At 45.6% G+C, this 15,460-nt stretch overlaps 1 protein-coding gene across 1 annotated transcript in view; it reads right to left on the bottom strand.

Moving 5' to 3' along the window:
* Positions 1–624: 624 nt before the first annotated feature.
* fgd1 (FYVE, RhoGEF and PH domain containing 1) overlaps positions 625–15,460 on the bottom strand; it is a 20,700-nt gene continuing 5,864 nt past the window's right edge. Inside the window, exons 4-18 of the mRNA XM_076740797.1 lie at positions 15,050–15,460; positions 13,962–14,051; positions 13,686–13,834; positions 13,440–13,596; positions 13,190–13,328; positions 12,368–12,426; positions 11,594–11,740; positions 11,123–11,215; positions 10,942–11,021; positions 10,747–10,777; positions 10,479–10,580; positions 10,168–10,296; positions 7,783–7,941; positions 7,329–7,475; positions 625–7,047 (exon numbers count right to left, since the gene is read on the bottom strand). The exon at positions 15,050–15,460 is cut by the window's right edge and continues 382 nt beyond it. Of these exons, the coding sequence (XP_076596912.1) occupies positions 6,772–7,047; positions 7,329–7,475; positions 7,783–7,941; positions 10,168–10,296; positions 10,479–10,580; positions 10,747–10,777; positions 10,942–11,021; positions 11,123–11,215; positions 11,594–11,740; positions 12,368–12,426; positions 13,190–13,328; positions 13,440–13,596; positions 13,686–13,834; positions 13,962–14,051; positions 15,050–15,460 (2,169 nt within the window). The 3' untranslated portion in view covers positions 625–6,771. The remainder of the gene's footprint in view (positions 7,048–7,328; positions 7,476–7,782; positions 7,942–10,167; positions 10,297–10,478; positions 10,581–10,746; positions 10,778–10,941; positions 11,022–11,122; positions 11,216–11,593; positions 11,741–12,367; positions 12,427–13,189; positions 13,329–13,439; positions 13,597–13,685; positions 13,835–13,961; positions 14,052–15,049) is intronic.

The raw sequence follows: 15,460 nt of genomic DNA, 5'->3' as shown, positions 1-15,460 counted from the left end.
TCAGTGTGGAGGAAGTACACAGATCCAGTTCTTTAGTACCAGTACTGTAAAAATACTTCACTACAAGTCCTGCATTCAAAAGTTAAGTAAATTGTACATGAAGTACATTTTGTGGAAGAGGAGTATATAGTAGCATACAATGGAAATAATCTAGTAAAGTACCTCAAAGTTGTATTTAAACGCAGTACTGAATGTAGTTACATTCCATCACCATGTACTTCAAAATGTCTCCCTTCATATTTTGTCTCTGTCACTGGAAAGACATTCATGTTGTTTGATTTATAAATTCAATTCTTATTTATGACAAAGTTTCACAAAACTGAATTTACCAAAGAAAAGAGATATACAGTATGTTGTTGTATTCTGAAGGATATTTAAGGAGTATTATACTGATACAGTGTGACCATCTATAAATAAAACACATCACGTTTACCTGCAGTAACGTCTCACTTGTCTCTTCTGTCCATGTATTCAGCTCTTTGATGTGGATCTGTTTGTCGCACTGTGTGTCACCGGATGGCATTGTTGTGTCATTTGTAATTGGTTCTGAAGCATCACAATAAAGTTTTTTGAATGATGTAGTAGTAGTGGTAGCAGTGAAAGTACTTCCAGACAGTCATGTGGTCAGTTTTTCTGTTTTTATTTTATTTATAACCTCATAAACATTTCTCATGTATCTTCTTACAGAAGGGCATGATGGGAAACACGGACAGGATGGAGGCAGTGGCCGGCCACTGACCAAAAACCTGCAATTAATCAATACTCAATAATCAGTAAGAACATGATACCAGAACTACGACAGGAAGAAGAACGACCACGCTGCTGTTACACCTGGAGAGACAGAGAGAGCAAGAAATATGTTTGTCTGGTGACATTCACGCTCCACAAGCCAGAATACTGCCTGCTGCTAACAGGGCAGCTTCGCTTCATGTTTCAGCTTCATCTCAGCCAATCACAACGTGTGAATATAAACAGGTGGAAATCCTGGTGGTCTCCATGGTAACAGCAGCCAGTAACAGCTCATAACACTGACCGCCTGATGAGGAGGATCAGAGACTGACGCGGTTTGAAAATGAAGAATGTGTCATGTGAGGACAGAAACCTGAAAACACCGAGTTCATATCCGAATAAACAGGAAGTGAAAAAAGAACATAAGAAAAGCAACGAAAACACTTTGGATTAAAAAACGATCAATAAATACGAAACCACAGACTGTTACCGCTGAACACTGACAGCCATCAAGATTTGGCACAAGCAAAAGAAAAAAAATAGAAACTAGAAGGCAAAACACTGATTCAACTGTCGAGACCAGAAGAGACAGAACCAGTTCTAACCAGCTGTGCGGTAACTACAACCGCTGACTCGCAGCAGCTCCAACACGTCCAGACTGGCTGTAAATGTTTCCGTCTGACTGCTTAAACCAGTTCAAACGCGATCGCGCTGGTTGAAACGGGCACTGGCTGGTTCTTACTGTAACTACTGGTTCTAACTGGAGACAAGCAGTCGAGTCCGTCACTGCCGTCTGCGCTAGTAAACAAGCGTCTGTTCGGAAACATGGACACATCACAGCTGAGCATCTTGAAAAGCTTTTCAGAGGCTCCTCAGTTTACAGCAAGTTGGACGAAATTATTCAAAAATGTGATTAAAGGTCAAACAGCATCGTCATTGAAAACTGTTCATATTATTCATTTCAATGGAACTGCTGTGATTAGCACATTTATTCCCAGAAAAAAAGTCAATTCATGCTAATCTTTTGTGTCAAGCTAATTTCGGTGAAGTCTGACACACAAATTTGCAGCACTGACCAATCGCGATCTGTCTTGACATTTAGGGAACTGCGATTAGCTCTACATTATTCCTGCTCAGTACATTAGCTTTGTCATCATAAAGTCCCTTGCTAACATGCTCGACAGGTCATTCATGAAGGCTTAGCTAGCATGGTAGTCAACGTTAGCTTGTTGAGAGACTGGCCTTGTGAGTCATTTTGACCTCTTAGCCACAGCTTGCATTGGCCAGCCCTCACATCTCCGGAAACATCTGACATCTAACTGTTAATTTGACACCAAAAAAGCTCCTTTGTGTAATAATGTAATCGTGCTCATCTCTAGTTTTGACTGACCCAAACTGAGACTAACTGGCTATTAACTGACATGTGGTATCCAGCCCAAAATAACAACAAGAAATATTTAATACATAATACAGATCTGATATATTGATGATATATTAGCCAACAACATCACTAGCTCTGTATACTCAGGACTGTATAGTTTTGAAAATGTGCTTTGGCACATGGAGAGAAAGTGCACACTGGACTGATACAACACACCACTGTTCAACTGTATCATACACACACTGGTCAGAACCAGTAAGAACCAGTCTCCAAAATTCTCTGAAAACAGGAAGAAAATAAAATATAGACCTAAAATAATCCACAACTGTCCAACACAAACCACTCAGATTAAAAGTCCAAACATTTTCACCACATCAAGAGAACTGATGATGATGATAACTATAAGGCTGAGTTACTGGCCATTTCCTTCCATTCCCAGTGAAGGAAGAGAGGACGACACACCACTGGAGTCTGCTTTACACACCAGAACAGGCTGTGGCAACCAGAGCCACACACAGGCTGAGCACCGAGTCAGTGACAGAGCTGAGGTAGAAGTTAAAGCTCCAGTGTGGAGGATCTATTGGCAGAAATGGGATAGAATATTCATAATCATGCTTTCATTAGTGTATAATCACCTGAAAAAAAGAACGGTTGCTTTGTTTGAGTGAGCCCTTTATATGTACAGAGGGTGCAGGTCCTCTTCCACACAGTCCGCCATGTAGCACCGCCATGTTTCTACAGCAGAACGGACAAACCAAACACTGACCCTAAAGAGCGCCTTTTGCGTTTTTCACGTTTTTAGCAGCCACCGGTGAGGTGTTCAGTTGGTTGCAGTTGGCAACCTCACCACTCGTTGCACTAAATCCTGCACACTGGACCTTTAAAGAAGGAAAGAGTTCAACATTTTGAGAAATCCAGTTTCCATTTTGTAACCCAGAGTCATATGTTTCAGATGGATATCACTTTCATCTCTGTGTGTTCAGCATAGGTAAGTCCAGAACGTGTTTAGCCGAGCTCACAAAGTGACTGGAAACAGGGACAAAGTGCTAGCTTAGCCCCTGAGATATATGTTTGGCCAATACCGCACGAGCTGAATGGATCAAAAGACCAAAACCTTTCCTGAAAGTTTCATTTTCTCTAGAAACCAATGTAGAAGCAAAACTGCTAACTGCTAAACTGTGCACATAGCGTGGCTATCCTACATCCACCAAATGAGAAAATTTCACTTCATAACACCAAACGTTTGTTTGTATTTTATGTTACGCTAACAAACAATACAGTAAAAATCAGTTGCTGTGTTGCGTTAGGCTAAACATTTTAAGGTTCAGCTAAAAGCACACCCAAAACACTGCTAGCTATGACAGAACTAACTTACCAGCCCATCACTTTAAAGCACGGTTAACGTTCACCATTTTGGCCAAGATTAGCATTGTGCTGTAACTTGTTAGGTCAGAGCACAGACTGCATCCTCTCGGTCAAAGTATAGCCTTTGGCAAATAGCTCGTTAAACGCTAAATGACAGCTGCACGCTCAGCACTGCTAGCTTGTCTTGCAGTTTTTAATTAAATCACTGTCTGGTCCATCATCTGAACCGGACACACAAACATGGAACTAAAATCCATGTGTAACATCTGACTCTAGAGAGACAGAAAACACAAGGATTTACTAAAATGTCAGATTGTTCCTTTAACCTTCACCTTGTTTCCTGTTAGTCTGAACTGTGGTGCCAACATGGCCGCCACTGAAACCCAAACTGTTTGGCTCTGGCTGCATGGAGGTCCGCAGAGTGTGGAGGGACAGCTAGCGTTATCCTTTAACCTTTACACAGTCACATGACGGAGGGGTCACAGGAGAATAAATTATATTTACAAAAACTTTACTCTTTGTTTTCTTCTCGCATCAACTTGCATCAAGCAAACATCAAAGTACCCAGACTCATAAACACGGAAATATCCAACAAGAAGTCTGTCTATTCAGTTCATCATAGTATAAGATAGATTCATCAGAATGACAGTAATAATAATAATAATAATAATAATAATAATAATAATAATAATAATAATAATTAGCTTTTTTCACTATCAAAACACTTTGTCTGAAATGTGTTTATAGAGACAGAGAGAGATACTGAAGCGCGGGAAGCGAATATGATAAAAACAACCAAACTGTCTTTTGTCTTTTGGGTTCAGCTCAGATCGCCTCTGTCTAATCGCTGGATTCATCTCCAACATTGAGGAGACAAACTGGCGAGTCCATCTGCAGAGTTTCAGTCTGAACTCAGCAAAAACAGGAAGGTTGACAGCCCAGTCCTGGTTCTGGTTCCTGTCAGAGACCCTCCACACCCCACGCCCCCCCTTCATCATCATCATCATGGTGGAACTGGATCATCAGTTTCCTGCAGAAGCCTCATATCTCACAGGTGATTAAGACTGCAATGAATGATTATTTTCATTTTTTAGTTGATGATTCTCTCAATCAATCAATTAGCTGTCTTGTCAATAAAGGTCAGTAAAAAAAATGCCCCTCACAGTCCAAAGTGTTTGGTTTTGTCTGACCAAGAGTCAAAAATCCAAAGAGATTTGTTACACTGTGACAGACGCTCAGCAGCAGATATTCATATTTCAGAAGCTGAACCACAATGTTTTTTTTTTCAGGACAAAACGTTTAGTGAAATGATCATAAAGTACTGGTTCAGTCAAAATAAAAACATTTTGTTTTCACTGCTTTAAGGGTCAATATAATCAACAATAATAATAATAATATTAATAATAATAATTGTATATCATCATATACTGTGATATTTTCTGACGTACTGTGGTACCAATCAACTGATGATATAATCATGTCTAGCTCTACAGGTGACCCGACTTCACGGTTCTCCAAACAGTGAACTGGAGGAACATTTCTGCATGAAACACTTCTATCATCGCCGGGCTTCAGCTTCTCTGCTTCATGTTTCTGTCAACTGAATCTGTTTGTCTTTTTGAAAAGTTGGTCAGATGGACAAAAGAGTTTGAACTGTGACAACCACATCTTGAGGTATTTGGACATTTGACAATAACAACAATAATAAGAAGAATTTATGTCCATGTTTATATTATGAAACAACGTGTCGATAATCTGAAGAGGTTTTCTAACTGAAATCAAAAACGGAGGTCGTGGATGTTTGAGCAGGATTCCTTCAGGACTGTGACGAACCCCGCAGTACCTGACATCACCAGCAGAGGGCACAGAGGCTTCAGGTGAATGAGTCCACACTTTAGAGCAGAGGCTGCTGGGAAATGTCCTTTACCTGCAGACAGGGGATTTGGAGGTCGCACAGCAGCAGCGAAGTTATTAAAGGTGAAAGTTTAAAAATGGAACAAACACAAGATATAAGAGGAAAATGATGGGAAAAAAGAAATCTGTCCAGTTTTTTCTTCTTTGGGGGAGTTAGGGATTAAACATTTGAATGTTGTCTTTAAGTCCTTATAAAAAGGACACTCTTGTCTTTGTCTTCTTTTGTGTTTTAAAAACCTCAAAGCGTCTCCTCTGTCCTCAGCAGTCTGATACTTTTGTCCAGTTTGAGTCCATCGTGTGTTTCTATGTTAATCTGTTCTACTCAGGTTTTCAGATGGATAAAAGCTGTTTTTTGGGAGATGAACATGTCTGCCGGTTTCCACACAGATCGTCCCCACACAGCCTAAAAAATACATCAACATGTCCACTGTCCGCATCCGCTGTCCACGTCCCACACCTGGTCCTTTAAACGTTCCTCTTCTCTACAAACATGGCAGCATTGGCTTTCAACGCCAGCAACAGACGTAACTGTGAGGTGCAGAGCTGTTCCACATAAGAGTGATGATTCGGGGGGTCGGTCTAATCTGGTCCAGGGACAGTCTGGTTCTCCTGGTCTGGTCTGAATCCCGGCCTTTCCTCGCTGGTCTGTGCAGGAAACTGAAAAGTGTTTCTGGGGTTTACGTATTCTGGCTTAAATGTGAGGAGAAGTGAAACTAAACAGAGGACGGGAGTTGGACGTTGACTGATCTGTGTCCCTTGTGTTATTTTACCCTCTCGGTGTCCGACACCCCCTGCAGGTTTCCACTGCTCAGTGGTGTCGGACACTTCAAAGTCTTTCAGACGGACGGCGTGCAGAGAAGCACACAGTAACTGAGGCCGAGCCACTAAAACTCATCGGTCCACTCAGCCGTCCAGCGGATCAATACACCGTCCAATGGACACGTGGAAGCTGAAGAACGTGCAGCTGTTCGACCAATGTGCTTTAAGGTTGACTGTATCCCAGGAACCGTCCAATCGGAGAGCTTCAGACCTGATGGCAAAAAGTTCAAATCGATACACTTTCAAATTCACAGTTTGGTGTTTTTCCAGGTGGAGAAGAGGCTCCGCCCACCGTAAAGCGTTACAGCACAGGTAAAAAAAAAGGTGAAGACAGAGAGACAGGCGCCGTCTTGTGTTGACGGTGGGAAGGAATCATGCAGACAACCAATGCAACTTTAAATACACAGAGTGTGTGTGTATGTGTGTGTGTGTGTGTGTGTGTGTGTGTGTGTGTGTTAAATGTTAGTTATGAATGTATGTACTGGTTTTATACTGGTTTCCAATAAGGATTGACCCTCATTTAATGACCGTTTATCATCGCCGTCCTTCCTCGTCCAACAGAATCACGTGTTTTCTCCCTCTGCCGCAGCCGCTAGCTCCTCCCCCTCTTCCTCCAGACTCTCCACGATTGGCCGGTGGACCTGATGCTCCTCCCCCCTCCCGGCCCTTGACAGGACATCCATCCATCGCCGCTGTAGCTCCTCCCCCTCGGCGCTGAAGAACAGGGTCAGGTGACTCTGGGAGATCTTGAAGGCGTGGCGTCGCTCCAGGCGGTCACATGACTCAGGAAGGGAGACTTCAAAGCCAATCAGAGGCACACTGCGCTGCGCCTTCACATCCTGGTGACACGACAATAAGAACAGTCCATTATTTTCTACACGAGGACTCCTCAGAGCGCATCAGAGAGCAAACCATCACTCAATGGGACAACCACAGACTTTAACCACATCAAGCCTTCACTCGACTTTGCTTATCTGAGTCTGCCTTTTGTACTTGCTGCTTCCTCTGGAGCTCCTTAAAGAAGCTCCTTACAGAAGCTCTTCAGGACCCCTGTGCGACAAGCCGACTGCTCTCCAGTGTGACTGCGTGTGACCTCCAGCTGCTTCACGTCATTACGTACCTGTGGAGCTCCGTAGATGTAGAGCACCAGTGGTTCATTTTCAGGGATGACAAACCAGGCCTTCTGCCAGCCCCGCCCCCCTCCTTTCTCCATGTGGTGAAGAAAACTACAAATCACACTGTTCTCTGCTGCCAGGGAGGCCTGTTTCTATAGCAACAAGAGACAGAGGTGGAGAGAGCAGCTTTATGTAACGCTCAACCTTAAAATGTCCATCACAAACGCTATGTACAGTGTTGTTTAGAATGTCGTTCTTCTTTCTACTTTTATTTCCTGTGGTTCATATACATCCAGAAGTCAAAGTTCAGCGCCGTCCTCATTGCTAAATCCAGAGGACCGAGATCTTACACAGCCTGCAGATGGAACACGTCTTACTGAAACGTGAACAGTTACAAAGAAATAACAGACATCTCTCAGTGGGACAAGCACGGTGATGTCACAGTGATGTCACACGAACCTCCAGGATTGAGCGCCTCCTTTGGGTGCTGCTAGTCAGCGTGCAGGGCGAAGGCGACACTCCCACCAGCATGGCGTAGCAGTCCACGCACACACGGTTGGTTCGATTGTTGTCGTATGACAGACGAGCACGAAACTCTGAACATTTCCCACAAACCACCTGGATTCAACACGGACAAACAGTCGGTCAGCCGAAGACAGAACGCTGCGGAAAACAATGACACTAATATGACGATGCAGAAACTGTGGCAGTCGTTATGGAGTCTACAGATGTTGAGGAGTCTACAGATGTTATGGAGTCTACAGATGTTGTGGAGTCTGCAGATGTTATGGAGTCTACAGATGTTGTGGAGTCTACAGATGTTGTGGAGTCTACAGATGTTATGGAGTCTGCAGATGTTGTGGAGTCTACAGATTTTATGGAGTCTACAGATGTTGTGGAGTCTACAGATGTTGTGGAGGAGTCTACAGATGTTATGGAGTCTACAGATGTTGTGGAGTCTACAGATGTTGTGGAGGAGTCTACAGATGTTATGGAGTCTACAGATGTTATGGAGTCTACAGATGTTGTGGAGTCTGCAGATGTTATGGAGTCTGCAGATGTTGTGGAGGAGTCTACAGATGTTATGGAGTCTACAGATGTTATGGAGTCTGCAGATGTTGTGGAGTCTGCAGATGTTGTGGAGGAGACTACAGATGTTATGGAGTCTACAGATGTTGTGAGGAGTCTACAGATGTTATGGAGTCTACAGATGTTGTGGAGGAGTCTACAGATGTTATGGAGTCTACAGATGTTGTGGAGTCTGCAGATGTTCTGGAGGAGTCTACAGATGTTATGGAGTCTACAGATGTTATGGAGTCTGCAGATGTTATGGAGTCTGCAGATGTTGTGGAGGAGTCTACAGATTTTATGGAGTCTGCAGATGTTATGGAGTCTGCAGATGTTGTGAAGTCTGCAGATGTTGTGGAGGAGACTACAGATGTTACGGAGTCTGCAGATGTTATGGAGTCTACAGATGTTATGGAGTCTACAGATGTTGTGGAGTCTGCAGATGTTATGGAGTCTACAGATGTTGTGGAGTCTACAGATGTTGTGGAGTCTACAGATGTTATGGAGTCTACAGATGTTGTGGAGTCTGCAGATGTTGTGGAGTCTACAGATTTTATGGAGTCTACAGATGTTGTGGAGTCTACAGATGTTGTGGAGGAGTCTACAGATGTTGTGGAGTCTGCAGATGTTATGGAGTCTACAGATGTTGTGGAGTCTACAGATGTTATGGAGTCTGCAGATGTTGTGGAGTCTGCAGATGTTGTGGAGTCTACAGATGTTATGGAGTCTGCAGATGTTATGGAGTCTGCAGATGTTGTGGAGTCTACAGATGTTATGGAGTCTACAGATGTTGTGGAGTCGACAGATGTTGTGGAGTCTGCAGATGTTATGGAGTCTACAGATGTTATGGAGTCTACAGATGTTGTGGAGTCTACAGATGTTATGGAGTCTACAGATGTTATGGAGTCTGCAGATGTTGTGGAGTCTACAGATGTTATGGAGTCTGCAGATGTTATGGAGTCTACAGATGTTGTGGAGTCTACAGATGTTATGGAGTCTGCAGATGTTGTGGAGTCTACAGATGTTATGGAGTCTACAGATGTTGTGGAGTCTACAGATGTTGTGAAGTCTGCAGATGTTGTGGAGGAGTCTGCAGATGTTATGGAGTCTACAGATGTTGTGAGGAGTCTACAGATGTTGTGGAGTCTGCAGATGTTATGGAGTCTGCAGATGTTGTGGAGTCTACAGATGTTATGGAGTCTGCAGATGTTGTGGAGTCTACAGATGTTATGGAGTCTACAGATGTTGTGGAGTCTACAGATGTTGTGAGGAGTCTACAGATGTTGTGAAGTCTGCAGATGTTGTGGAGGAGACTACAGATGTTATGGAGTCTACAGATGTTGTGAGGAGTCTGCAGATGTTGTGGAGGAGTCTACAGATGTTATGGAGTCTGCAGATGTTATGGAGTCTGCAGATGTTGTGGAGGAGTCTACAGATGTTATGGAGTCTGCAGATGTTATGGAGTCTGCAGATGTTGTGGAGGAGTCTACAGATGTTATGGAGTCTACAGATGTTATGGAGTCTGCAGATGTTGTGGAGTCTGCAGATGTTATGGAGTCTGAAGAGGTTATGGAGTCTACAGATGTTGTGGAGTCTACAGATGTTATGGAGTCTACAGATGTTATGGAGTCTACAGATGTTGTGGACGATGACGTCCTGCCTGGATCTGGAGTCAGGATTGATGACCTTACATGTTGACTGTCAGCAGTTTGTAGTTGTTGGCGTGTAGACATGTTGGACGGACTGAATGAGCGATGATAATGATGAAGAACATACGTGTCCACAGGCTTTGCAGTGATGGCGTCTCTTGGTGATGGAGTTGAACGGCTCCTGACACTTCATGCACAGAGTCACCTCCTTCTCTCTGATTGGGGTCGGAGCTCTCTTTCCCAACTCCACACAGCTCTGACACAGACAGACGGAGACAAACAGTTTTAACTAACCGTCTCTGCAGATGGACGTCTCCTGTCTGCAGTTTGACAGAGTTCTTTTGGGAAACAGCTCGTTCTTAGAAAGGTTCATCAGGTGAGGTTTAAGATCATCTGAGCTGTTTTTGGGACACGAGGCTCAGATGTGCGATCAGTTACCGGGGAGTGAGGAGGCGTGGACTCGTCGTCTCGTAGTGGACAGTTCAGATGTCTGAAGCTTTCCACCGTCTGCTCGTGTCTCTGAATGGTCACCTGGATGGCCTGAGGACACACACGCACACACACATGCACAAAACTAAGTCACAACTAAGTAGAGTCCTGGAGGACACCTGTCCATCACTGCAGCAAGGAAGTTATTAAAGTTTAAAGCCAGAGGAGGTGCTGTAGGACACGTCTTCAGTGAAGGACAGATGATTGTTCTGTTTACCTGAATCCAGTCCTTCTTCTCGTCCTCTGTCCTACAGAGACACAATCACAGACAGTCAGTCAGAAAACAGCATGTCATGGTGTGTGTGTGTGTGTGTGTGCGTGTGTGTGCGTGTGCGTGTGTGTCTTGTGTCAGAGCTCTTGATCTCAGTGAGACACCCTTCATTAATACACTGTTGTCTCCAGGTGTCTCTACCTGGCTTGCAGCTCCAGGGACCTTTGTTTTCCGGACACCAGGAACGTCCTGGGAACTGCAACACTGCTGGTCTCTTTGAGCTGGACGGACAGAGACGGGGGACAGGTTTAAGTAGATTCAGGACTAGAAGGTGGACGTCCATGCAGTCAGTCGTGGCAGTTATCAGCTTGTCATGTCTCACCTCCATACCGTCCACATCAATGCGAGCACGGACACCATACTTCTGACCAATCAGACGCAGCTTTGGGACACAGTACAGCAATCTGTCATTGAACTGGAGAGAGAGACAGACATCAGTCCTTCATGCTTCATCAACAGTACAGTCGACTACAACACTGATTCTACAACAGCTGGACACTTAAAGCAGAACGCAACAATTTGGAAATCGTTTTTGAGCTGTAAGAGCAAGATCTTTAATGTCCAATCTGAGACACTTTATTGTTTTGGTCGTTGTTGTGGATTTGCTGTCAGCTGTTAGTTTAAATAAAGTTGGTTCAGGGTCAGTTTCCTCTGAGCTCCATCAGGTCTGGACTGTAGGCAGCCGGTCTAGAACCTGAACCCTTTGACTCTGAAGCCAGAACTCTGCAGAAAGGGTCTGCAGCGTCACAACTGTTTTGGAACTGGGGTTGAACAGCAGAGTGGAAGGCAGTACCAGTATGAGGTATCTGTCCTGCGTGGTCCCGTTCTTGTTGGACAGTTTAAGGATGTGTCCTTCTTTGATGAGCTCATTTGTTGGGTTAACAATATCTTCTTCTCCTCCCAACAACTCATAGACCTTTAACAGCTTCCTCATTCGCTCCTGGCAGAGACAGAAAGACAGGTAGAGTCAGAAAGCCCAACATTTACTGTTTCCATCCAAAGGTGTGAGCTTCAGGAAACAAACAGAGAAGACTGAAAAATACTTTTTATATCATAAAAACAAGATGAGACAGAGAGGGAGAGACAGGGAGAGAGACAGACAGAGAGACAGAGACAGAGAGAGACACAGAGAGAGAGAGAGAGAGACAGACAGAGACACAGAGAGAGAGACAGAGACAGAAACAGAGAGAGACAGAGAGACAGAGACAGAGAGAGACACAGAGAGAGACAGAGAGAGAGAGAGAGACAGAGAGAGACCAAACAAGTCCTGGATTGAGTCTGGACCCTGAGGAGGACGAGGATGAAGGACAAGCAGGATGAGGATGAAGAATGAGGAGGAAGAAGGATGAGGAGGATAAAGGACGAGCAGGATGAAGGATGAGAAGGATGAGCAGTATGAAGGATGAAGGACGAAGGATGAGGACGAGGAGGAGGATGAAGAATGAGGAGGAAGAAGGACAAGGAGGATGAAGGACGAGCAGGATGAAGGGTGAGTGTGATCACAGCAGGTTGATTAAAGACAAGTCTGCACTGCGATGAAGATGAAGATGATGTGTGAAGCTCTTACCATCTTCCTGATGGCAGCGTTGGAGTGTTCTGCTGCCGTGGCGATCAGCTCCAGAGACTCTGCGGAGACACAGACGATGAAGGTGAGCTCAGCAGCATGAGGTCAGGTGAGCAGGTGAGCAGGTGAACACCTGCAGTGTGAAGAAGCTCCAAACAGACCATTCATCACGTTCGACAGCGATGTTTCCACCTATTAGAAGTGGCATCTGATGAAGACGTGATGAACTTTGGTCACATGTTCGGTGTCTGAACCTGCTGCTGAACATTGGTCACATGGTTCACGCACGTGTCACATGTTTGACTGAGTTTGATTGATGTGTCTGCGTGTCGTGCTTTCACTTTAAATCTGAGTCTTATACTAAAACTGGGTTTGGAGCCACGTCTCCTGGTAAAGGAGCTTTTAGGGGACTTCATCTAAATGGAGGTCAGAGTCCACGTTTGGTGTCCATGTTTGCTTCTGTTTGTGTCCTCAAGTTGGACCAGAGGACCACAACGGTGCAGCACAGCAAACTGAAGAACTGTGGAGCGGTGGTCCAGTGAGCGGCTCGTCTCGGCCCCAGCAGGGACCTGGATTCAGAGATTTCAACCGTGAAAGAAAGTCCGTAACGTTATGAACGTCACTGCAGAGAAACCAGTTCAGTTTCTGAGAAGAACCAGTTTACAGGTCTGTGAGTTCCTGCGGGGGAAAAGGTCTGACTGTAGGCGGGTCAGCGGGTGACTCGCTCGTCTTGTTAAAGAGCGAGAAGACAACTTCATTTCAGTGTAGAGAATGACGTCATGCTATGCACTGATGCACAGGTTTGTGTGCGTTTGTTTTACGTACTCTGGGCGTCCCTGTAGTCCGGGGCGTCCTCGGGCAGTCGGTGCAGATAATCTTTGAGCAGCAGCTCATAACGAGGAATCCTCTGAACTGGCTCCAGCATGTGATGCTGCAGAGTCAGGTTCCCACAGCGCTCCTCCCTCTGCACAAAGACAACAACAACAACAACAACAACAACACAAACATTAACAAACAGCCAAAACAACAAGGGCACAATGGCCTGAGAGCTGCAGCAGCACAAGTGAGTCTGCACCTGGATCTCCTGGATGATGGTCTTGAACTGAGCTGATCTCTCCATCCAGGTGTTCACCAGCTCCATGGCTCGGTCAAAGTTCTTCACATACTCGCCATACATCTTCAGGAAGGGAGCCAGCTTCTGCAGAATGTCCCCGATCCGCGGGTTAGAGTCCCTGCAGACAATGGAGGAATGAAGTTAAAGCAAGTCCTGAGGAGGAGAAGCAGGAGTAGAGGAGCAGGAGTAGAGGAGAAGTGTGCTCACCACTCCTCCATCCGTTTCTGCAGCGCTGGCAGCAGAAACTGCTGATGGAAACAGTAGATGGAGCAGATGTTGGAGAAGATCCCCTGAATGACATCACAGGGGAAGGAGGAGCGAGACCGAGCCTCCTCCAGGAGTCGAGCACAGAAAACCTGCAGGAGGAGAAATAAACGGTGAGAGTTTGATGCTGTGAGGAGTCCATGTGCCAGATAACAAACACAACCAGAACAATGACACTGAGGTTCTGCTTTGTATACCCAGGAGACGCAGGTGTCTCACCTGGTCCAGGAGGTGCAGCTTAGAGACATAGGCCGTCTCTGTGTGGAGCAGCTCATTGGCGATGTTGAAGACCTTCTGCTGGACGGACAGCTGGATGGACAGAAAGCCAGTGTTACACATGTGACAGGAACTCAACACCAAATAAAACTGACTTTAGTTTAGTCAACAGTGGGTCACGTGACTCAGGTGCTGCTGTGGAAACGGACGTCCAGGTGAACACATTCAGTTTTCATTTGACAGCTCATGACGTGATGCGTCAGGATTCCAATCTCCTGTGTCAGCTGAGGAGGTCGGAGATGTGTTAAATGTGTTTGAAACACTCAACAGAAAACACCTTCACAGGTGTTTTCCGTTGTTCTGTCTGATGTCACCAAACTGCGACTGATAAGGTTAATAAAGGTGTCATTTATCAAACCTGTGCAGGTGCTTCAAATGTGCTGCTAATTTAAGGAGAATTTGAAAAAATGCAAATGAAGGCATGTTTCCACCCGCTGCCGCCAGACGAGCGTCACAGGTAGCTTCATGGGACGAACAGTGGGTGGCAGTCAGGCGCCACTGAGGCACAGCAGAAGAAGAAGAGGCAGCAAGGTGAGCAGATGATGAAGATCGACATTTCTGCCTCCTCATCCTCCACACACATCTGATGTTTGTATTCCTCATGAAGTCACACGTTCTGTTTATCAATGCAGCAACTTTTCCACCTCAGCCAAATATCAACAGGTGAACAGAAAGGTGGATGGACACAGGTGGATGGACACAGGTGAACAGAAAGGTGGATGGACACAGGTGGATGGACACAGGTGAACAGAAAGGTGGATGGACACAGGTGGATGGACACAGGTGAACAGAAAGGTGGATGGACACAGGTGAACAGAAAGGTGGATGGACACAGGTGAAAGGAACCAGGTGAACAGAAAGGTGGATGGAAACCTTCTATTGGATGGTTGTTTCTTGTTTACATGTTTCACGTGTGATTGTTGGACATTTGATTTTATGTCACAAACTGATGAGTGTTGTTTGATGTCATGTGACCTCCACCTGCAGGTGGAGCTGTTTGAATATCCAGCCTGTCTCACTTCCTGTCTCACCTCAGCAGAGTCCTGTCTGTCTGTCTTGGGGGGAGGCAGCACCAGTGTTAGCTCGGCCTCCTCCTCCTCCAGGTCACTGTCTCCTTCCTCAGAGAACTCCCTTCTCCTCCTGGCTCCGCCCCGCGCCCCCCCTCCCTCCCCCTCTCCTCCCTCCCCTGCGTATGAGGATGAGCTGGAGAGGCGGGGCAGGAGGGCGGGGCTGCATGGGTAAACCACACCCCCATCGTCCACGCCGGCAAAGCAGAGCTCCTCGCTGTGTGACGGAGAGCTGATGCTGTCGATGCCGCTGTCCCGATTGGCCAGCTTCCCGTCCGTCTGAGAGGAGGGGAGGGAAAGATGCTCTGAGGGGAGCTCTGATTGGTCGAGCAGCAGCGGCTGCTGCTGTTGTTGTTGTTGCTCCCTCATCTCCAC

Source organism: Chaetodon auriga, chromosome 10 (assembly GCF_051107435.1).
Source record: "Chaetodon auriga isolate fChaAug3 chromosome 10, fChaAug3.hap1, whole genome shotgun sequence".
NCBI lineage: Eukaryota > Metazoa > Chordata > Actinopteri > Chaetodontiformes > Chaetodontidae > Chaetodon > Chaetodon auriga.
Note: the sequence above shows the minus strand (reverse complement) of the source record. Positions and strands in the feature narration are given on the sequence as shown.